The sequence below is a fragment of the Gopherus evgoodei genome, chromosome 3, assembly GCF_007399415.2.
Source record: "Gopherus evgoodei ecotype Sinaloan lineage chromosome 3, rGopEvg1_v1.p, whole genome shotgun sequence".
Lineage (NCBI taxonomy): Eukaryota > Metazoa > Chordata > Testudines > Testudinidae > Gopherus > Gopherus evgoodei.
In genome coordinates, this window is record NC_044324.1 from 159,731,506 (window position 1) to 159,755,485 (window position 23,980).

At 53.1% G+C, this 23,980-nt stretch overlaps 1 protein-coding gene across 6 annotated transcripts; it reads right to left on the reverse strand.

Annotated features, from left to right (window-relative positions):
- Positions 1-5,755: 5,755 nt before the first annotated feature.
- GTPBP2 (GTP binding protein 2) lies at positions 5,756-21,929 on the reverse strand. Of its 6 annotated transcripts, none has more exons than XM_030557183.1 (13): positions 21,745-21,794; positions 17,031-17,057; positions 16,390-16,417; positions 16,087-16,271; positions 15,570-15,678; positions 14,751-14,948; positions 14,095-14,269; positions 13,190-13,409; positions 12,616-12,751; positions 11,772-11,830; positions 10,781-10,952; positions 10,240-10,404; positions 7,110-9,744 (listed from the first exon to the last, which is right to left on the reverse strand). In XM_030557183.1, the coding sequence occupies exons 4-13, from the start codon at positions 16,218-16,220 to the stop codon at positions 9,547-9,549; spliced, it is 1,566 nt and encodes a 521-aa protein (XP_030413043.1). In that variant the 5' UTR covers positions 16,221-16,271; positions 16,390-16,417; positions 17,031-17,057; positions 21,745-21,794; the 3' UTR covers positions 7,110-9,546. The 6 variants fall into 6 exon arrangements, with proteins under 6 accessions (XP_030413045.1, XP_030413043.1, XP_030413044.1 ...); XM_030557184.1 differs by lacking the exon at positions 21,745-21,794 and adding an exon at positions 20,808-21,089; XM_030557185.1 differs by lacking the exons at positions 7,110-9,744; positions 16,390-16,417; positions 21,745-21,794 and adding exons at positions 5,756-6,155; positions 19,761-20,769.
- Positions 21,930-23,980: the final 2,051 nt, after the last annotated feature.

Consider the following 23,980-nt stretch of genomic DNA (forward strand, 5'->3'; position numbering starts at 1 on the left):
GGGTCCCCCGGGGGATTGCAGCGAGCGGTCCCAGGGGCGAAGGAGTCTGCAGCTCGACCCTGGCAGAGAGGTGGTGACCTCAAGAAGGGCTGGTGCACTAGGGGTCCCCCTGGAAACCGTGGGGAGCGGCGAGCACCCCGGCCTGTGAGTGGCCAGCAGGAAGATGTATGCCAAGCGGCGCAAGTGCGACCTGCTGGAGCTATGCAAGCAGAGGGGGTTGCACCCGGGGAGACGCACCAAGGACCAGCTGATTGCCCAGCTGGAGCAGGGAGACTGCATGAATGAACGGAGCCCTGTCTCTGAGGGAAGCAGCCGGGCAGATGCAGCGCAGGCACCAGTGTCTGTCCCCGCTGGGAGTGGTCAGCCGGCGGACGAGGGCTTCCCGAGACCCCCTCCTCCTAGGCGTAGGGGAAGGGCGGGGAGGAGCCCAGTGTATACCGAGGGCACCGAGACACCCCCGGCCAGCAGGGGAGCCTCCCGGCGAAGCTCACCCCCCAGCAGGGGATCCTCCCGGCAACGCTCGGCATCCGTGGAGCGGAGGCGGCTGGAATATGAAAGGGAGCTGAAATGGGGGGAGCTCGAGTTAAAGAGGCAAGAGCTGGAGGAGAAGGCGAAACAGCGTAAACATGAGGAGAACCAACGTAAACATGAGGAGAACCAGCGCCAGCGTGAGGGAGGAGAAGGAGAACCAGCGTAAACATGAAGAGAACCAGCGTGAACATGAGCTGGAGGAGAAGGAGAACCAGCGTAAACATGAGGAGAACCAGCGTAAACATGAGCGGGAGGAGAAGGAGAAACAGCGTAAACATGAGCTGGACCTGGCCCAGCTGAGGAGCAGTGAGGCCCCAGCTGCGGTGAGTATGGGGGGACCCAAGCCTACAAAGAGCTTTGATAAGCACTTGCTGCCCCGGCGTAAGGAGGGGGAGGACATAGATACCTTCCTGACGGCCTTTGAGAATGCCTACGAGCTGCACAGGGTTGACCCTGCAGACAGGATCGCAGTTCTCACCCCCTTACTGGACTCCACAGCCGTGGAGGTGTACAGCCGACTGACAGGGGCGGAGGCAGGGGACTACGAACTGTTCAAACAGGCCCTGCTCCGCGAGTTTGGGCTGACTCCTGAGATGTACCGGAAAAAGTTCCGGAGCCAGCGTAATACCCGTGAGGTCACATACCTACAACTGGTCAACCGGGCGCAGGGGTATGCCCGCAAGTGGACGGCTGGGGCCCAAACTAAAGAGGACCTGCTTGACCTATTCATACTGGAGCACCTGTACGAGCAGTGCCCGTCCGACCTGAGGCTGTGGTTGATGGACCAGAAGCCGGAGAACCCGCAGCATGCAGGTCAGCTGGCCGACCAATTTGTGGACAGTCGGGCAGGGGATGGCAGGGAGGAGTCTCAAAGGAGCAGGCCTGCCTCAACGCAGAGAGAGAGTCGTCATGGGACCTCCCAAAGGGGGCCTATGGAGAACCCCCCCAAAAGGGGAACATCCAGCAGCAGGTCCCTCCGACCCACTCAAGGGGACCCACGAGATATGGGCTGCTATCGCTGTGGCCAACGAGGTCACATACGGGCCCAGTGCCCCAAGCTCAGGGACAGACCAAGCAGACCCAACCTGCAGAGGGTGGACTGGGTAAAAACCCAATCGGAGGAGGGGCTACATTCCCAGGAAAGGGGGGCTGGCAACATACCACCTGTGGATGCTCCAGGTTCCGGGTTTTTGGTTTACCGGGTGGGCGCGGGGCTGCCCCTCCGGAAAGAGTGCATTGTTTCCCTGGAAGTGGATGGGAGGAAGGTCACTGGGTACTGGGACACGGGCGCAGAGGTGATGCTGGCCCGGCCCGAGGTGGTGGCCTCAGATTGGATGGTGCCCGACACCTACCTGACCCTGATGGGTGTGGGCGGGACCCCATTCAAGGTACCCGTGGCAAGGGTACACCTGAAATGGGGGGCCAAGGAGGGCCCCAAGGATGTGGGAGTACACCAATATTTGCCCACTGAGGTGTTAATGGGAGGGGACCTCGAGGACTGGCCTAGTAACACCCAGAGTGCCCTGGTCGTGACTCGTAGTCAGAGTCGGCAAAGGGCACTGCTCCCCGACAACGGGGAAGGTACTCGACCCGAGGTGCAGGACCCTAACCCAGGAAGCGGGGAACGCCCAGGGGCACGGTTCAGAGAGGCTGCGGCCTCAGACCCAGCCAGCAAGAGAGAGCCGGTCCACATCCCTGTCCCAGCTGCTGAGTTCCAGGCCGAGTTGCAGAAAGATCCCTCCTTGCGGAAGCACAGGGACCGGGCTGACCTTAGTGCGGTACAGACCATGAGGAGAGGTTGCAAGGAGAGGTTCCTGTGGGAGAAGGGGTTCCTGTACCGAGAATGGGCTCCCCCAGGGGAAGTAGAGTCATGGGGGATCAGGAGGCAGCTGGTGGTTCCCCAGAAGTTTCGTCACAAGCTGCTGTACCTGGCCCATGACATCCCTCTCGCAGTGCACCAGGGAATCCGGCGCACCAGGCAGAGGCTGCTACAGAACTTTTACTGGCCTGGGGTCTTTACCCATGTCCGACAGTACTGCCAATCCTGTGACCCCTGCCAGAGGGTGGGGAAAGCCTGGGACAAGGAGAAAGCGGCTTTGAGGCCTTTACCCATCATAGAAGAACCTTTCCAGAAGGTGGCCATGGACATAGTGGGACCCCTCAGCAAGACGACCCGGTCAGGGAAGAAATACATCCTGGTGGTGGTGGATTTTGCCACTCGCTACCCTGAGGCGGTGGCCTTGTCCTCTATCGAAGCAGACACAGTGGCAGATGCGCTGCTGACAATTTTCAGCCGGGTGGGGTTCCCCAAGGAGGTCTTAACGGACCAGGGGTCCAACTTCATGTCGGCCCTGCTCCGGTCCTTATGGCAGAAATGTGGGGTCCAGCACAACTGGGCCTCAGCATATCACCCCCAGTCCAACGGGCTGGTGGAAAGGTTCAATGGGACGCTGAAGATGATGCTAAAAACATTTATGAACCAGCACCCGCAAGATTGGGACAAGTACTTACCTCACCTGCTGTTTGCATACAGGGAGATACCCCAGGAATCTACCGGGTTTTCACCTTTCGAACTGTTGTATGGAAGGCGGGTGAGGGGGCCCCTAGACCTGATGAGGGACGAAGGGAGGGGAATGCTGCTCCTGAGGGAGAGTCAGTGGTGGAGTATGTCCTGACCTTCTGGGAAAGACTGGCTGAGCTCATGGGCCTGGCCAGGGAGAATCTGGCCCGAGCCCAGAGGAGGCAGAAGGTCTGGTATGACCGCACAGCACGGGCCCGTGCCTTCGCCACCGGGGATCAGGTGATGGTTCTCATCCCCGTGAGGAGAAACAAACTCCAGGCCGCCTGGGAAGGGCCCTTCAAGGTTATCAAGCAACTGAATGAGGTAACTATGTGGTGGAGCTGTCAAACCGGGCACTTCACCGTCGGGTGTACCATGTGAACATGATGAAACCATACTATGACAGGGGGAATGTGGTGTTGGCCGTGTGTGGACATTGGGAGGAGCAGGGAGATGACCCCTTAGTAGATCTATTCTCTGGGACAAAGGCTGGTTCCCCCCTGGAGCCAATTCCCCTCTCTGATCAACTGACCCCGGGCCAGCACGCTGAGATCAGGGGGGTGCTGCATCTATACCGACAGCTGTTTTCCAACCAGCCTGGACGCACTAATTTGACTGTCCACTGGGTGGAGACCAGGTCACATCCCCCTATAAGATGCTCCCCTTTTCGGGTCACTGGTAAAACTGCCCAGGATCTTGAAAGAGAGGTCAGGGACATGCTGGCTTTGGGGGTGATCCAGCCGTCTTCCAGCCCTTGGGCCTCACCAGTGGTGCTAGTCCCCAAGAAGGATGGGTCAATCCGGTTCTATGTGGACTATCGAAAGCTCAATGCCATCACAGTATCTGATGCCTACCCTATGCCCAGGCCTGACGAGCTCCTGGACAAGCTGGGAGGTGCTCGGTACCTCACCACTATGGATCTTACCAAAGGCTACTGGCAAAGTGCCGCTGGACGCAGATGCCAGGCTGAAATCGGCCTTTATCACCCCTCTGGGGCTCTATGAGTTTCTGACCCTGCCCTTCGGCCTCAAGGGAGCGCCGGCCACCTTCCAGCGCCGGGTGGATCAGCTACTGCGGGGGATGGAGAGTTTTGCCGTGGCGTATATTAACGACATCTGTGTCTTCAGCCAGACCTGGGAGGACCACATGTCCCAGGTTAAACAAGTCCTGGACCGACTCCGAAAGGCTGGGTTAACAGTCAAGGCTGAGAAGTGCAAGGTGGGGATGGCTGAAGTATCTTACCTGGGCCATCGGGTGGGGAGCGGCTGCCTGAAGCCGGAACCAGCCAAGGTGGAGGTAATCAGAGACTGGCCTGCCCCCCAAACCAAAAAGCAGGTCCAGGCCTTTATTGGGATGGCGGGGTACTATCGAAGGTTCGTACCCCACTTTAGTGCCATAGCCGGCCCCATCACTGAACTGTGCAAAAAGGAGAAGCCAGACAAGGTGATCTGGACTGAGCAGTGCCAGGAGGCTTTCCGGGCGCTGAAGGAGGCTCTGGTTAGTGGCCCAGTTCTGGCAAAACCAGATTTTAACAAACCCTTTATGGTGTTCACCGATGCCTCAGACACGGGACTGGGGGCAGTGTTAATGCAGGAGGATGAAAAGGGGGAGAGACACCCCATCGTGTACCTGAGTAAGAAGCTGCTACCCCGGGAACAAAGCTACGCGGCCATCGAGAAGGAATGCCTGGCCATGGTGTGGACCATTAAGAAGCTAGAGCCATATCTCTTTGGGCGACACTTCACCGTGTACACCGACCACTCTCCCCTGACCTGGCTGCACCAGATGAAAGGAGCCAACGCCAAGCTCCTGAGGTGGAGCCTGCTCCTGCAGGACTATGACATGGACGTGGTTCATGTGAAGGGAAGTGCCAACCTGACAGCGGATGCGTTGTCCCGGAGAGGGGACCCTGAACTTCCCCAGGTCACTGGGCAGAGTGACCCCACTCAGTTCAGTCTCGAAGGGGGGAGAGATGTGATGCAGTAGGGACTGTCTGTGTGGGGAATGGGAGAGCAGGGGAGGACTTTAGGGGATGGACAATGCCAGGGCCTGTAACCTGAGCTAGGTAAGGGAAGGGAAAGGTCAACACCTTTGCCCGGGAAGGGGACAAAGGAAGGGAGTGGCAGGAGGGAAGCAGTTTGAGTTTGGGCTTGGGGCTGTGTGGGCGGAATTCAGGGTATCCTAGCTAGGATCCAAGCACCCTGAAAGCCCAGAAGGACTCGGTGGAGGGGTCCTGACTGTGCCTGCAAGCCCTGCTGTAACCTGTGTTCCTGTTGTCCAATAAACCTTCTGTTTTACTGGCTGGCTAAGAGTCACTGTGGGTCCTAGGAAGAGGGGTGCAGGGCCGGACTCCCCCACACTCCATGACACCTTGCAGCAGAGCAGACAGCTCTAGAATGGTATAGGGAAGAAGCCTGAACTGTACTGCATTCAGTGACTGAGGAGCCATTAGCCTGCACTGCCAGCACAGGGAATAGGGACATAACCTAGTAGATGATTTCTTGAACTTAGTACTGTGTGGGAAAAGCAGCTCAGGGTGTGGTTCAGAAACTTTAGCCTTGCAGGCAGTTTCATCAGCTGTGGGATTCTCCTCTGAGTGAGCCAGCAAAGGGACAGCCTCAGGATCCTACTGTTGCATGTAGATAGCAAAACTTGCCAGAGCTGTATTTGCATGATTATTTCATTTCCCTTCCCCTCCCCCATCAGCTCAACTGCAGCAGCAAGTTCTTGCATCAGTTGCTAGCTCTGCCTCTGCCAGAACCTGCTTCTTTGTCCTGCTCTGGGATGCTCCTTGGTGCTAGTGCAGTTCTAATACCTTCCAGTCCTCCTCACTCCTGTAGCTTTTTTGAGGGGGGTGGAGGAAGGGATGTACAGCAGCATAGGAAAGGAATTCTGCTTCAGAGTGCTGCCCTTAGTCATTGGGGAGGGACAGAATTAAAATGACCATCCCCCTAATGTTAGGCCTCCACTTTAGAAAGAGATTATAGGTTTTCACCCTCCCCTGAAGAGACATTACAACCTGTTTGGTAGGATTCCATCACTCTGCTGTCATAACAGCTGGTTCCTGCAGAGCAATCACAAAATGAAATTGACTCAGGTGGTGGCCAAGGCCATAAGATAGAAAACAGGCTGAGGAAGAGAAGCTGCATCCAGCTGGTATCATGAGGTGTTGGTCAGGATAAGGAAGGGAGGAGGCAGGTCCAGCTGGTCACCCTCAGTGATGCACACTGCAAGAATTTCTCCTGCACTTCAATCCCTTTAAGGAGAAACACTGGAGCATTTCCAGTTTTGTTAGTTTCCTCTATATGGGCATGGAAGGATTCAATTTTTGAAGCAGTAAATGTCAAACATCCATTTCACTGTATGCATCCGGACTGCTGAGAAAATATTTCCATTGACAGGCAAAGTAAGAAAAATGCTGCTTGAGAACCTAATTCAAACTACAGCTAGGTACTCTGCATATTTTGACACATTGACAATCTGTTTATAAAGCTTTAGCTTTTTTAATCTCAACACCTACTGTCATAAAATAGCCCTCCCATGTAAAAATTTAGATCAATAAAAATAAAAGCTTAAACATTTATATGATCCATCCAAATTAAAGATCACAGTCTGCCAAGCCTGTGTCTCAAGCTGCAGTGCAACACACTCAGCTCCCCTCCCCCCTGCAGTTACATACTGCTTTTAAATTAACATGAGCTGTGTCAAAGCACCAGTGAAGGTCACATGGTGACACCCTTTAATCAGACTCCAGGGTAGCAGGAATTTGTGGCTTCTGAGACATATAAGACACAGCTAGCTCCACCCACTGCAATAAGAGCTCTGCTCAGGGTGACATGGCTGTCAGCAACCTTAGCTTCACATTTGGTGCAACTCAGCTAAGCAGGCTGTGTACCCTTGTAACCAGTGATCCATGCAGTCCTTATAGACCCCAGCAGATTGTTTACCAGAGGGTAGTAACTGGGGAGGGCTCTGCTCAACCATCAAGCTGCTCAACCCCTTCACAACTCAGCCAAGGTTTTTTCCCAATAAAACATCTTTATTCTGTACATTATATATAGATGCCAAGGAAATGGAAACCATCCCTCTGCATTAGAAAATCCAAGACGAGAACAGGGAGCATGAAAAGCATGGCACTGAACAGTCACACCACAGAAGGGGTGGGGGAGGGGGGAAGACGGGATAAGGTGCTCAGCCCATCAGCTCTTCCAGGGAAGGAGCAGCAGCAGCTTGAGTATGGGGCAGTGCTGAAGGTTACCCCAAGGTCACTGCAAACAGCAGAAGGAGACACTCACCCCTCCCGGGCACAACTATTTGTATTTACACAACAACACAAGAGGGGAGTGCTCACTGGGACTCTGTTCTTCCTGCAGGAGCATATGAGGGGCACCCACTGTAATGGAACCCAGTGCTAAGTGCCAGGGCTGGAGGGGGAAGGGTCCCCTTTTCAGACCATCTGAGCCAGCAAAGCAGTTGTGTGCAAGGTGACTGAAAGGGAGAAAAGGCAGACCGAGCCTCCCCCAGCGCAGGGTACTGCCAGCAGAGTGAATGCATTACCTCTCCCAGGGAAGAGGCAGTGGCCTGCTCAGAGCTGCTATTAACAGCAATTGTATCACAGGCTTGCACTACAGATCCCAGTCTAAGCTAGGATTCCAGCACAGAACATGGTGGGAGAAAGCAACAGAGCTTCCTCATAACCCTTCACAGGGGAGGAACAATTCTCCTCTGCTCCCCGCAGATCAGCTTGGTGAACTTTAACAGCTTGCAGGCAGGAATCCTCACCCCCACAAGGCTCCTCACTACAGCAAGGGCATGGCCTGTGGCAAGGAGAGCTGCTGTGAGGATATCACCAAACTGGTGTGGGATGCGCTGCCCATGCCAGTAGCCCCAGCATAAGACCCTGAGCAGGAGGCAGCACAGCTTGAGCATTATTGGCAACACCTGGAGCAGAGCCCCCTCCCTGTCCAAACACCACACCGTGGTGGCTCAGGCAGCAGTGCATGACCAGCTCTGTTCAATAGTCACCAGTAAATCAGAAGCCTAATGACAGTTATGCAGCCTCGACTACACAATCCTCCCTGGCCCCCTTGTTCCCAGCTGAACAGGGCTGATCCTCAGCAGCAGCTGCACAGGCGAGTGCTCAGCCCTTGTACCTGAAGGGCACAGCTGGGGAGACATGACAACAAGTGTTCCATGTCTGCACACACCTACCCAGCCTCTGGCTGTGCTGTCTCCCACCAGCCCTCCTAGGCACTGAAACTTCAGTGGCAGAGACAAGAAAGGAAGTTTCTCTTAAGTAGAATGAGAGCAACAAAAAAAAATCCTTGTGATAGCTTTGTCAGATGGCATCCAACAGTAATCGTCCTCCTGGGCCAGTACGGCAGCCCCCTCTGCCTCTCCTCAAGAGTTAAGGCAGGTCCCCGAGGAGCAAGCTGGGCTGCAGCACAAACTGACTGCAACAGGGAAATCCATCACGGAGCCCTGCCATTAACTCAATGGAGACCTCCCACAGGGGAGCTTAGCTGAAGCAGATACAAGCCCAGATGTGGGCCCAGCTGTTCCCCAAAACTGCCTCCTGCTTGGGCCAGCAGGATGCTCAGCTGCTTCAGTGAGCAGAGGGCTAGAGGCAGAGACCCTGGCTTCATGCAGGTTCTTGAGGAGGCTGATTGCATTGGGATGTGTGGGGGAAGCCCCAACCACCCACAAGACATGAGTACTAGGATGGGCATGGGGCTCAAGTCACCATCTGGCAGAGGCTAGTCTGTGAGGAGATCCCTGTTTGTGCTGGTTTGGCGAAAGAGCTGGGACAGCCAAGCAGGAGCTACTGAACACAGAAGGGGGCACACGAGGGATTAAAATCAATCAAGATTAAAAGGGCTAAAAGTGTCCTCAACTTTTCTCAGGTTCTTATTGTTTGTGAACCCGAGTTTAACTAAGTCTCCGCACTCTGGGTAGCTGGGCCTCCTATGCCATCCCAAAGGTCTCTGCCCTGGAGGGAAAAGCCTAAGACTGGGAGACGGGTACACACAGTATGGGTCAGACCCAATGCTCAGAGAGCTGCAGTGGGACTGATCCTGAAACAGAGGTGGCAGCATCCCTTCATTGCTGCTCAGCACCTCAGGAGCTTTGCACCATATCAGCCACAAACTTCCCACCAAAGTACTGTAAACAAAGCCAGGACTCGCCTGCCCAGACTAAGGCTGCCTCTGGTCTATTGTGGTGGAGGGCAGGATAATGAAAGCAGCAGACGATGCAGAGACAACATGCTTAACTTGTCCCGTGAGGGGTACTGAACAAACGGAGATCTCCTGCGCTCCATCCTCACAGTGTGGAGAGGAGAAACCCATGCTAAAACCGGACAGCAGCAGTTCCAGTCATGTGAAGGCAGGACAACTCCCCCCAGCTCTCTCTTCCTCCATTGCTGGAGTCTGGAGATCTCTCAGACTTAGTGAGAGTCAGAAGGTCAAATGCCCGGGCCCCAGGCTCTCATCCAGGCTGTTCTCTTCAGTGGTGATAGCTTGGAGGTCGGTGACGTGTCCGATACCTTTGGTGACTCCTTCACGGAACAGCAGCTTGGCGCCAATCTTTAAGTATTCGGGATGTTTGATGAACCGGAAACGAACAACAGCCTTCTCCCCTGTCCGCAGCTTGTCCTGAGGGAGAGGAGAGGGCAGTCCGCAACAATCAAGAGCATGTCCACCCAGCCCTTTGCCTCCATATCCAGGGGCACTGGGAAGTCCAAGGCAGAGAAGGGAGGAAGAATGCTGACAAGAGCTCCTCAGTCTCTTCCAGAACCCATCCTTTAAGGTGCCACAACTTGAGGCCCTCCAACTACAGTCAGGGCACTACTGCAAAGGAACTCTGACTTCCAGCAAAGAGGTCTGGAGACCAGAGGGGTTACTCCTCTGTCCTGCCTTGCTGAAGTTCCCCACTGACACTAGCAGGCCAAAGGAACAGGCAGCTTCCTGGAAGGAGAGGAAAGGCAGGACCCGATACAAGCGCCATGGCATTAGCAGGAAGGAGCAAAGTGAGACTTCCTAACAGGGGGGAGGGGAGGAGTCCTAATGAATCTAAGGAAACCTAACAAGCCAGAGCAGGATGGGGTCTGATACACTGCCAGAACATCCCTGCAGGTGAAAAAGTCTCACCTTTCCATGGATCTTCTCTACGATGGCCGTCTGCCGCACATTCCCCACGTGCACAGTCACCTGGAATCCCTTTCGGAAAGTCGTGGCATGGAAGAGCAGCACGATCTCGGCTTCAAATACTGAGCAGATGGTGGGGTTCATCTCTGGGCTCACCATCACCATGCCCTGCACAATAGCTTCAAGCTCAAAACCCAGATCATTGGGAACAGTCCCCTTGCTGCCTCTGAATCCCATGACCTTTCCCCCACCAGTCTCACCCATCCCATCCTCTGAACCTTACTTAAAGCTCCATGCATCCATCTCAAGCCTGGAGGCCAACTATCCCACCATTTGAACCAGAATCTGGCAGTAGGACAGGAGTGGGGCGGGGTTTCTATTGGGGATGTGTCTTGTTCCTTGCTTCTAAACTCCCTCCCCTCAAAATCTCAGGAATCTCAGACAGCCTCCTCCTTGCCTGCTCAGGCTCTCAGTGGCTCATCAGTCAATGCTGTCGATATGAGCAGCCCAGCTGCATCTCCCTGGAGATGGGAGCAAGACCCACCTTGCGCAGGAGGGAGCGGTCGAAGGGCCCAAGGGCCAATGTGGCAGCTTGTCCTGCCCGGAGCACACGGCACGCGGAGCGGTTCCGCTGGATGCTGCACACCTTCAGCTGGAGGAACTTGCCATCGTCAGTGGGACCGACCACAAGGCTTTCCCCCTCCCTGCAGATCCCACTGCCAGGGGCACAAGAGCAAGACAGAGTTTAACCAGAGACACAGGGAAAGACACCAAGTGAGATTAACCTGCATAGCCTCTCTGAATCTCACTGGAAACGAGTCTGCCTGGACATTCCCTCCCCAGTGTCTGACCAACTAACTCAGATGCTCAGCAGAAGGGAGTCAGGATTCCCAGGACTATCAGCTAATGAAGCCCTCTGAGATCCCAAGGGGTCTGACTTCTTAGACACAGGCAAGTCAGCCGGTCTCCACCTGCTCTTCCATTCTGCCTGTTCCAGTAGAGGCAGCACAGAGGTGACCTGATGCAGGTCCGGTGCTGGTGCTGTCTGGGATCCCCGAGAGACTGGGTGCACTTGACTAGCCCTGGAATACTGACCAACTGCTAAAGCATTGCCCTGAGCAGACCTAGGACTGATGATTTGCCCTCCTTCCAAACTACCCACCTGCTTCTTGATGAAGGATTTCTGAAAGTCCAGTGAAAGATTCAACCCTCAGGAGGCCAGCTGGGCTCCAACCACAGCTCTGTCAGAGAGCAAAGCAGCTGCCCTGGGTTCCCACCAACACAGTAAAGCTCTGCTCTGGAGACATCCTAGGCTGAGATTCCCCCTACCCTGCTCCCCAACTTACCCAGGGGAAGGGTAAATTCAGCCTCTACGTTCACCCCCCTCCCAACTTATAGGCAGCTTCCACTTCACTACCCTGCCTATACAGGATGAATTAAATCCTCAGAGATCTGGCAATGCTCAGATCACGTTCTCTCCTCCTAGCCCTAATCCCTCTGTGCCTATCCAAGTCACTAGGCATAACAGTGCTCACCTGGACAGAGTTCCTCCCACAACAGTCCCCACTTCAGGCACAGTATAGATTTCATCCACCTGCAGCAGGGCAACATGAGTAAGCTCTTTAGACTCACTGTGCAACTGAGAGAGCAGCACTTCAGAACTAGAATGAGCCACCATCCACCCACCACAGGCTGCATTGGAGCCTTCTCTGCTCAGGGCACGGGGGCCTATAGCAGGCCTTTCCCTGCTCCCACTTTCCCATTTTGAAGAGTCCCAGAGTGAAGCAGACACCCGAGAGCTCATTATTCAGAGATGTGCCCAGCACTAAGCTGAGCACTCAGATACCTGACAGGCCCTTTCAGAAACAGCACATAGAAGTGGTGCTGGCCCCCTCTATATTCCAACTCCCCATCCTCCTCATTACTCCAGTGGCCCAGCACATTACCTTCCCTCACCCCAGATCAACAGTTCTCAACCAGCAGTTCGCATATGGCCAATTCGTACGCAGCTGCAGCCCAGATCAGCTGTGTGCTAACGGCCGTGGGCTCCAGGCAGCCAGTTGCCTCCCAGCCCCATACGGCGGGGGTCCGGGGTCCTTTCCCTTCACCCCATATCCAGCTCTCTGCTCCTCGCCCCACACTGTGGAGGGGTCTCTGGACAGAGGGCCCTGAGCATAGGGGTTTGGGGGGGGGATTAGGTGGGCGCACTGCAGCCCAGGTAACACTTTGTGGGCCGCATATTCGGCCCACAGTGATAAATAGGTTGAGAACCACTGCCCCAGATACAACGGATCCGAGTGCAGCTAGCCCTCAGGTAGGTGCTCAGATGCCATGGTAATGGATGCAGTATAAGAACCTCAGTCCAATGCCTGTATGTACCTGGAACTCTGTAAGTTGCTGCATCAGCTCCTCTTGCTCTTTGCTGTTGGTCAGAGGAGGAAGGATGTTGAGGAAAACTTTTAAGAGATCCAGGTTCTCTCCAGAAACACTGGATAGAGTGAAGATCGGCGTGATGCTGCCAAACACACAGAGAAAGGAATGAGCTGGGGGCCACAATGCAGCTGCAGAGCCCATCTTGGGGAAAGTACTTCAAGGAGAATACATGAGCTAGATAGAACCTAGCAGAGATGGCACTATGAAAGCCTCTCCAGAGCTTGGTCTAGGCCATCTGCACCCAGTTAATCCAGGCTTCCTCACTAGAGCTGTCTCTCTAGGGTAAGCAAGGAACACATTCACCCCCCTTTCAGCCACTGGCACTTGCTCCTGGTGCCTAGAAAAGGCCTGGGAGAGGGGGCCATGCATGAGAAGAGCTGAAGGATTGAAATCTGGGGAGCCAGCTAATGCCTCCGAGAGATGTGGTCTCCTCCCCTGTGTGAGCAGTGCTGGTAAAATCCCAACAGACTAAACTCAGCTGACTCCCCTGCTCCTTGCAGAAGAGATGAAGGTTCCTTACTTGGGAGACTGTGCAAACTGCTGCGCTGCTGTGACAGCATCATCGTCCGAGTTCACAAGCAGGGGCAGCTTGTTGCAGCCCGGCTGCTTCAGGATCCGCTCCAACTGCTTCACTGTCCGTTCCACGGTGGCTTTGGAACACAAGTCCACTTTGCTGACGACAATGAAAAAGGGAACCTTGAGGGCCATGGCCAGGCCCAGGTGCTCCCGTGTGGTACCTGCTACAAGAGACAAGGGAGAGCTCAGCTAAAAGGAGCATGGGCACCAAAGCCACCTGCTCAGAGGATGCCAGCATCTCCCAGCCCAACAAGTGCCCCATGGGCCCATCATACAGATGAGGATGGAACTCTGTCACCCCACCTGCTCAGCATCTCAGGCAACGGCAAGGGGGCACAGCTTTTTAATCATCATTCCAGAAAGATAGAGGAGGGCTTTTCTGGGCCCAGGAACCTGCTTCTGCTCCATTAGAACCCAGGAATTTCTCTCCAGAAGCTAAGTGATTAGTAGGAAAAGTGGCTTTTCAAATGGACAGGGGAAGCTTCTTGTTTATTTCCTTTATAGAGGCTTTGGGTTCCAATACACATCACTAATATATCATGGCCATTTTTCCCTGACATGCTCAAAATGCCACCCAAAACTTTCCTGTCCTGGACATCACCCTCAGCAATAAAGTCAGAGCTCAGGTACCAATGGTGTATGAGGCAGCCAAGTTCCCAGCTCATCTGCAGTACCCACAGCTGCATTGGAATCACTGGGCTACAGGGAGTCAGGAGGAACTGGAATCAGTATCATTTATTTCCAACTACAATCACCCCATTAGCCAGCATCTACCACTCTTCAAGTGCCCCTAGAGCATCCTGCCAGACCCTCTGTGCGTTCCCCCAGACTGGGTCACGGTGCACTTACCGATGCCAGTGTTGGCGCTCACCACCAGCATGGCAAAGTCTGGGCAGTAGCTGGTGAGGCCGAATATGGTGGTTTTCAAGTACTTGTGGTGGCCAGCCAGATCAATGAAAGTGATCATCTTGGAGGAGCTCTCACAGATCTCTTCTGCCGTCCGTGAGTCACTGTAGTTCACCACCTAGGGAGGAAAAGGAACCAGAGACTGAGGTATGGGGTATGCAAAGGAGGAGGCAGAGAGAAGAGACAACCCCAACCATACCAGCTCCATCTGAACAGAAACAAGTGCCAGAGAGCTTGAGACTCTGATCTTAGAAAGGGACTAGGCCTGACTACGCAGGCTGTTGTGGCTATAGCGTAACGTCAAACCTGTACACCACTAATCTGGAGGCAAGAAGCAGGACACCAGAACAGACACCCGCTCCAACTGGACAAGCAGCACCTTCTCCTACCACCTCTAATTACAGCTTGATCACTCCTAGGCTCTCTGCTGCAGCAGTATGGGGCACAGAACTCCTTTACTGCTGTTGAGTCAGTCCTGCTCTGCCCAAGCAGTGACAGGCAGCACAGAGCCAAGAGGGCAGTCATGTTCCTCCCACTTCTCATAGGGAGTGGGTCTGTCAATCTCTCCGCACTGCTGCAATAGCACTCACGCTCCATACCTCTCCTTTGCTATTGAAGCCAAGGATCTCAAAGCTGATGCTGGATGTTCTCCCTGACTGGATCTCATGGAGGTGCCGGAAGAGATTGAGGCGGGCTCTGCCTCGCCCATTATCCAGCTCACCCTGGGTCAAGACACCCAGCAGCGTCGACTTCCCTGAATCCACGTTCCCAAGCACAGCCACTCGCAGGTCTAGGAACTAAAGGAAAAGAGTCAGAGCAGAGAAACCATGGGGCAACCTGTTCCTGGTGCAGGGACACCACCCCACAGGCATGAGTGACATGTGCTCACCCCATGTCAGCAGACATGCCCCACATGTTCCCTCCAGAATGAGCTGGGATCACTATGCAGCGCTTCTTTTTAGATTCTGCCCCTCCCATGATATCGTAGACATCGGTTCGTGATTCCACCATGGCAAATGTGATGCCCAATGCCAGGCCTATGACATCATGAAAAGGTCATCTACACACTTACTGCAATACAGATGCCATATCACTCCCCAGTCTCCACATTGGGATGGATTAGAATTGGTGCTGTAGAGGTGAAAGGCTTCATATCCCATTATCTGACCCTCCCGGAGCCAGCCAATCTCCCTTGTCTGGGGTGGGTTGCAGCTGGTACCCTGAAGATGAACAGCTGTCTCTCAGTGCCCTTTTGGTAGCTCTTTAAAATGTGCCCTGTGAACTGTTCTAACGTGAAGTGGTTCCAGGGGAGGGATTTCCATCTCATTCCAAAGGGAAACCTCTTGAACAGAGTCTGGGAGTCTCCAGTACCACAGGGCTCCCTACCTGCTGCTCCCTACCAGCCAAAGGCTCCCTACCTGCTGGTTATCAGGGACCTTCCGGACAAGAACCTCTGTTATCTTCCTGGGAACATCGCTGTCATAATCTACCTCGCGCTCCCGCAGGATGGTGATGTCAGCTCCAACCCTGCAAGGGGGCAAGAGGGAACAGTCTGGGGTGAGCTAGTACATGACTGGCCCCTTATCCAGAGCATCACCTGGTTGGAGCATCACAGGGGACCTAGGAACAGGACTCAAACTGCAGGGCAGGCTGGAGGCTCTGAGAGCAGCAGGGCAGAAGCCTCAGACCAGGGACTCTCTAGCAACGAAACCCCAAAATCTCAGCAAGGCTTGTTTCCCTGGCCTGGGGCCTCTCTGAGTGTGAACTGGAAGAGGTCATGGGAACTTGTCTCCTAGCCAAGAGCCTTTGATCTGCAGGCCTTTCATAGGAGGAAGAAGGAATAGCCACCAGGACCCTTTGCAGGGCTTGCAGGGAGAATGGGGTAGAGCTGGGTTTCTCTGACCCAGCAGGGATTAGAGATCCTGAGAAACATACTTTTCAGCCATCCGGCGCAATGTCTTGAGGGAGGCACGCATCTCTTCTTCTGACAGGCCCACCAGTAGCCCATTGTCCTCCACGCCAATCTGGTAGACAGCCTCACCCCGTCCTTCCTGCAGCCGCCACTTCATCTGTGTCACCAGGTGCTCAAAGCGATACTGTGAGGGGTTCACCAGCTTCAGCTGCTCGAGGGAGGGAGCGGTTACAATTGCTGCCTGGGGGCAGAGAGAATCACATCTCCCTGGGGCAGTGACTCCCTAACCCACTGCCGTGGAGCAATGGCCCCCCCAGCAGACCCACCTCTGGGAAACACGCTCCGAGTTAGCACCTGCAGAGGAGCCAGTGGGATAGGAGAGAGAGGGTTACAAGAGAGACAAGAACTTCTGTAGCAGAACATTCCTGTATCTTGCAGATGGCACCTGAGAACTGGCTGGTATGAGGGAAGTACTGGATTAGGGAGCCAGTGCCATGGGGCCAATGGGGCCCAAACCATTTGTGCTCTGGCCTGAGTGAGAACAGCAGAACTGCCCCAAAATACAACTGGAAAGGACATAAATGGTACCTGTAGCTCTGGGTCGTTAAGGAAAGAGTGAGGTGGGTGAAGGGATGGGCCCCACAGGGTGGAGAGTGAGCTCTACACTGGTCAGCACATGGGACAACACCTGAGGGGGCTGGGAGGCCCCTCCAGAGTACAGTCACAAGGGATTCTGCACTGCATGTTCTCTAGCATCCAGTTTCTCCCACAGGGTTCAGAGAACCCAAAGTGAGATGGATAGTGCCCTACCTCAGCCTCAGCCCCAAACCCACCCCCCAAGGGCAAGGCTGGGATGGTTCCCTTTTGATCCCCCTGGGCATGTCCCCCATACAACCCCTTTGCTCAATTCATTACAGGGTAACCCGTCGGGAAGAGAATTCCCCTCTGCAATCCCCTAAGGACTCACCTTGTATTCTATGTTCCCATCTTCTGCCTGGTTAAAGAACCAAATGAGACATGGGTTAGCAACCACCTCACAATCCCAGGCACTTTTCCCAGATGCCCCTGCCCACCCCACATGGCTTCCCTAACACCACAGAGCCCACACACCATTCCATTCCGGGTAGTCTGGAATGACACATGGATAATCAGCTGTTGCTGCCAGCTTCGCAAGGAGAAAGAAACCATATATGCTTTCAGCATATATGCTAAGTCACAGCCTCCCTGCCAGAGCTGCAGGCCTCATTCCCATGCCATACTGGAATCTACTACATGCATGTTGCTGCTATTTGCTCTACAAAGCAGCTGAGACATTCTAGTATGAATGCTGGGAGGCCAAAATTAAGGGGTCGTACTGAGGATGGACAATCTTTTTAGTGTCAGCAAAAGGAAGTGCCCAGTTAAAAGTCCTAAAGATTTTTTTTGTCTACAACAGGCACAGCTCAGGCAGTGGAACGCATAAGCCTCTTCATTCTTCACCCAGTCCTGTCCTGGAGTCACCCCATGTAGGGGTGTGAGGAGAACTCATTCTCCATGGCCCAGTCAACCCCTGGTGCCTCTGCTGAGGTTACTAGTGATAGTGTGTCCTCCTAAGAAGTGGTCTGAGACAGTGGCTCTCAACCTTTCCAAACTACTGTACCCCTTTCAGGAGGCTGATTTGTCTTGTGTACTCCACCTCACTTAAAAACTACTTGCTTACAGAATCAGACATCAAAATACAGAAGTGTCCCAGCACACTAATACTGAAAAGTTGCTTACTTTCTCATTACCATATCATTATAAAATAAAATCAATTGGAATATAACTATTGCACTCACATTTCAATGTACACATTGGGAGGAATGGCTCAGTGGTTTGAGCATTGGCCTGCTAAACCCAGGGTTGTGAGTTCAATCCTTGAGGGGACCACTTAGGGATCTGGGGCAAAATCTGTACTTGTTCCTGCTAGTGAAGGCAGGGGGCTCGACTTGATGTCCCTTCCAGTTCTATGAGGTAGGTATATCTCCACATAGAACAGTATAAACAAGTCATTGCCTGTATGAAATTTTACTTTGTACTGACTTTGCTGGTGCTTTATGTAGCCAGCTGGTGCTTTATGTAGCCAGTTGTAAAACTAGACCAATATCTAGATGAGCTGATGTACCCCCAGGAGTATGCGTACTCCTCGTTGAGAGCCACTGGTCTGGGACACCCCACCCCACTGTATTTTGGGCAGAGACCATTAAAAGTCTGATGGGAACAGCTTTATTACTTGCTAGCAAGCTGGGCCTGTCTTAGGTCTGGTGACCTGGGCCAAAAGGTTCCATGACCCTCTCCCCAGTCCCAAACCACCCAGCTCATGCTCCCCGATCTATACTGGAACTGGCGACAATGAGTAAAAGGCTCTTTACTCCTAAGCCATCAAGGGTCCTCCAACCCTACCAGCATTATTATACTGCTCTAAAACCTGCATTCAGTAGAACTGAACCTGAGAACCGCTCCAGCACTGCGCTGGCCTGTCAAAGACTGTCTCACCTTTTTTGACAGTGACTGCACCCACTGCTAAGTGTTCCTTTCCGTGACTTCTCCCCATAAGCATGCATGGCTGCCCCCCAGGGAGAGATGCTCGTCACAGACTTGAGGAAGCAAGTGCTGTTGATCAACTTGTGGTAAAACAAACCACTCACTGCTCTGACAGCTCCCGAGAAATATAACCAGGAACTTCCCTGGGCACAGCAGGGTTTCCCCAGGAGGCCAACTCCAGACTAAACTGGATCATCCACTAATCTCAGTCTAAAGGTTACAGAGACAGGACTGGGTCCTGCAGATAGCCAGGGATTTCAGTGGAAAGAGGAATAAACCAGAGTGACAGCAGTGTGAAAACCGACCTGCTTGGATTTCAGCTCTTCCTGAATTACAACTGTCCAGCCAATTCGCTTCTCTGGAAATATACAGCTCCCTCTCCCAGCACATGGATCTGCCCATCAAGGGAAGGTAAAGCCCCCTCCCTGCATTCTAACTCAGCCCTAATCACAATAAATGGTTTATAGTGGCAAAGGGCCAAAGAAGCAAGGCCCTGGAATTAACAGTTCTGCTCTTAAAGTTGGAGCTGCTTAGCAAGATAGGGGCACTGGTAAGGGGTTCCCTTCTGCCAACCCCTCCCACCCATCAGCCTTTCAGCTTTGGATACCACATCAGTATCTGCATTGTCCTCTGAATAAGGGTTTTGTGCCTGTCTCATAGCAAGTGAGGCTCTAGTCTAGTGCAAGAGGTACAAGGACAGTAATGAGTCTAGACTTGCTGGACAGTGGTGCAGGCAGGGTGTCTGGGGACAGGAAGGAAGTGATACTGAAGCCTTAGAGGACTGTCACTTCTGCAGCTGAAAGGCACAACAGCCAGGTCACTACAGGGAACAATCCTGTCCCTGAGGATGGACTATTTTGGACTCAGTAGGGATTAATTAGCCTGTTCTAGCATCTCTGTTCCTCATCCTCCAAAGCAAGGCATCCTACCCTTGGACGAAAATACCTGTCTCCCACCTCTCACTTAGAACTTGGCACCCTGATGTTTTTGAGGATGGTGTAAATATCCTGTGATGAAACATAGTGCCAGACCATCAGTGGCCCATGGCAATCCTCATGCTCCTCAGGCAGTGGTGTCCATCAGCCCCATGCCAGTGGGAATTGTCTGAGCTCCAGCAACTAAGATGGCCACTTACCAGACTTGTTTTCACAATGCAGCAGGCAAACTCCATCAGATGTGGCACCACCTGCTTAGGAACCACCTCTCACTTTATCCAGGGTTTGGTCTGGACCCTCCCAAACTCAGCAAATATTTGCTAACTCAAATTAGCAGCCCAAGAGGGGTTGGGGTGTCACTGGGCCTGCTAAGAACGTGTTTCCATAGAACATGGCAGATCAGATCTCAGCAATGGAAGGGAACATTTTGGCCTGTGTGCAAGGTGCACCCAAATGGCATGCCAGGCAACCAGACTGTATCCCACCAATGCCAGCTCATTAAACCAATGGAGTTTAAGTACTTCCATGGGACTGGTGGCACAAGGGAGGAGTGCTGCCACATCAGAGCTCTAAGAAGGGATTGTCCAGGTGTCTCCCGCCCCAAGAGGCCAAACTGCTTGTATTAATCAATCAGTGTGAAAGGCAGAAAAGGCAAAATGTGCTAAACAACACGCTCAGGATGTGGCCAGGGTTGGGAAAAGGATTTAATGTAGCCTCAATAACCAACCAAGCTACACTAAGGCTATGTCTACGCTGGCAACAGAAGGACAAAAAAATTTTGTTTTTCAGGAGGTGCTAACTCCCCTTGGAAAGACAAAAGTTTTGCTGATGACAAGCACCGGTGTGAACAGCACTTTGTCAGCTGGAGCACTATCCGGTGGACAAAGCTAACACCACTCGTTGGGGGTGGAAGGTTTTTGTAGGCAGGAGAGCCGAAAGACAGCGACTACACTGTGCGACTTCTAGCGACACCGCCCTGTCGCTAAAAGCTGCATAGTGTAGACATAGCCTAATATTCTAGTGCCTTAACAGCAGATACACACCAACACAATCTCCTCAGTTGACCTAACAGGATCCACCCTCAGGAACTGCTTCCAACCTAGTTAATAATCATGAAAACCTATTATGCTTTTCCACACCTACAAGGGTGGTGGCTAGGGAAGAGACAGCAAGAGACTAGGGTCACACACAAAGAGGGGCAGGAATGCCTCTGCTAGGATCCCCAGCTGACCATCATTTTCTCTTACCTAATGAAAAGCCCTCCTCCATAACGTTCCCAAGCCTCAGCTCTCCTGCATCCAGCACATATAGTATCTTGTCACCGCCTTATATCACTGAGGCCTGAAAATTTCACTCGCCTGTGACTTTTGGAAGCATAGCCTGACAGGGAGCGAAGCCATCAACTTCCCCAGAATCTACTTGTCAATTAAAGTTTTCCTAGCCTTTATAGTTGCAAAGGCCCTACCAAGTGTGAACTGAGTATAACTGAGGCAGGCAGCCAGCTCCAGTGACTTGGTCAGAACTCAAGAGCTTCAAGAAAATGAAAAATTACTAGAGCCTTATTCAGTTTTCCCTACTTCTACTGAAAACTCCGAAGTAAACAAGAACGATATCAGTTTCGCTCTCTAGCTGCTTGGCAAGCTATAGCATCAGCAGAGGCAGGCACTGGAATTCTCTGCCAACGGGGTTTGAGAAGGCTGAAGTCTCAAACATTTCAGACACCTACTAGCCAGAGGCTGATATGACAGCAGAGACTCCATCCCCACCTCCAAAACTTTATCAGTCCAGCGGCACTGGAATTGAGATAAGGTCTTTCTGTGAGTCCAGGATATAGGACACAAGACAACTGCACACATAGATCAAAACCCCACAACTCCATATACAGAGATGGCAGCACTCCAGCCCTACGGCCCCTGCTAACACAACCCACACCAATGCACAGGTTCAAGGGCACTCTAGTCTAGCCCCACTAACCGCCCCAAGCACCGGAATCTCCTGTCATAATAATGAAAGCTCTCAGCACTGCCCATCACCAGAGAGCAAATGCGAATCAACGAGACTAAAGCTACTCAAAGCCCAGCGCTCCCCCGCCGGGCCCATCAGCGCCCAACAGCCCCGGTGCTGCCCCCGCCCCCCCTCCTCCATCGCCCAACAGCCCCGGTGCCGCCCCCGGCCCGCGCTCACCTCCGGCGGCAGGTAGGGCGGGTTGTTGGCCTTGCCGCCCCGATTCCTCCCGCTTTTCTTCTTCCCCTTGGAGCCCCCGCCGGCCCCCGGCCCCCCGCGGCCGCGCAGCGCCCCCCCGCCCCCCCCGGGCCGGCAGCAGCCCCCGAACAGCTCTGACACCCGGGAGTCCATCCCGGCCCGGCGCGCCCCAGCCTCCCTGCCCCGGCAGCAGCCGCCGCCGCCCCCCGGCCCCGCTCCCGGCTCCAGCCCTTCCAGCTCCCTCCAGCCTCTGACGTCAGAAACAGCCGCGGGGCGCCACGGGAAACCGAGTCCGGGCAGCTGCCCATGACTACAACCCCCAGCACGCACCGCGCCGCACAGCGATCGCAGCCCGGATAACTGCACTTCCCAGCATGCATCGCGCCAGTCACGCCTCTCTCCCTACCGGACCTCCTCGCAAAGGCCCACGGGCGCAGCAATCCCAGCACACACTACAGCTCCCAGGGTCCACTGAGCTAAACGGGCCTTCTGCGAAATCTCCTTTGAAAGGACTACAGCTCCCAGCATGCACTAAGACCAAAACGTCATTTCTTTATGGCTCTGCTGAGCAGAGGCTCCTGGGAGTTGTGGTTTTCCAGTTCACTGGGTGGCTGCAGGCTTGTTGGTTCCCCGCTGTCTTACCATTTTGTGATTGTTTGAGACCAGGCTCATAACTTGTGTTTGCTTTTTCACGAACGAGCCTCGTCCTCACGAGAGGATTTGGGGCACCAAGGGAGGCAGAATGGCATCACCTGTGCTCTGCACGCTTCCCAGACAACTTAACACACTTCCAAGGGAATGAGATGGAACATTTGGTGCTGAGGCTTATTGCCTCCATGGGCTGCTCCTCTGTATTATAGCAGTGATTGACATCATTCTATGTCAAGCAAGTCCCAGCAAGCTACTGATGCAGCTTCATGGTTGGGCAAAGTTTGGGCACCAACTTAATAAGATCCGATTTCTGAAATCTACAGATTTACATCTTGTGTACAGTGCTTGTGTGTATTGGTGCTGTGTATGTACATGTTAATGACTCCCAATCCTGCTGGAAAGGTATAACAAGTGGGGTTCCGCAGGGGTCTGTTTTTGGGACCGGTTCTGTTCAATATCTTCATCAACGATTTAGATGTTGGCATAGAAAGTACGCTTATTAAATTTGCGGATGATACCAAACTGGGAGGGATTGCAACTGCTCTGGAGGACAGGGTCAAAATTCAAAACGATCTGGACAAATTGGAGAAATGGTCTGAGGTAAACAGGATGAAGTTCAGTAAAGATAAATGCAAAGTGCTCCACTTCGGAAGGAACAATCAGTTTCACACATACAGAATGGGAAGAGACTGTCTAGGAAGGAGTATGGCAGAAAGAGATCTAGGGGTCATAGTGGACCACAAGCTTAATATGAGTGAACAGTGTGATACTGTTGCAAAAAAAGCAAACATGATTCTGGGATGCATTAACAGGTGTGTTGTAAACAAGACACGAGAAGTCATTCTTCCGCTTTACTCTGCGCTGGTTAGGCCTCAACTGGAGTATTGTGTCCAGTTCTGGGCACCGCATTTCAAGAAAGATGTGGAGAAATTGGAGAGGGTCCAGAGAAGAGCAACAAGAATGATTAAAGGTCTTGAGAACATGACCTATGAAGGAAGGCTGAAGGAATTGGGTTTGTTTAGTTTGGAAAAGAGAAGACTGAGAGGGGACATGATAGTAGTTTTCAGGTATCTAAAAGGGTGTCATCAGGAGGAGGGAGAAAACTTGTTCACCTTAGCCTCCAATGATAGAACAAGAAGCAATGGGCTTAAACTGCAGCAAGGGAGATTTAGGCTGGACATTAGGAAAAAGTTCCTAACTGTCAGGGTAGTCAAACACTGGAATAGATTGCCTAGGGAAGTTGTGGAATCTCCATCGCTGGAGATATTTAAGAGTAGGTTAGATAAATGTCTATCGGGGATGGTCTAGACAGTATTTGGTCCTGCCATGAGTGCAGGGGACTGGACTCGATGACCTCTCGAGGTCCCTTCCAGTCCTAGAGTCTCTGAGTCTATGAGTCTATAAGACCCCTATTATCCTCTGGCTACAGTGGCCTTATATAACATAGGAGAGAGCTATGGGAGCCTCAACCATATAATACATTAGCAAACCAATAAACTATATATCAAGAAGCTATTTTTTTCCAAATGCACATAATAGAAGCTTAATGACAGATGATAAATAAAAA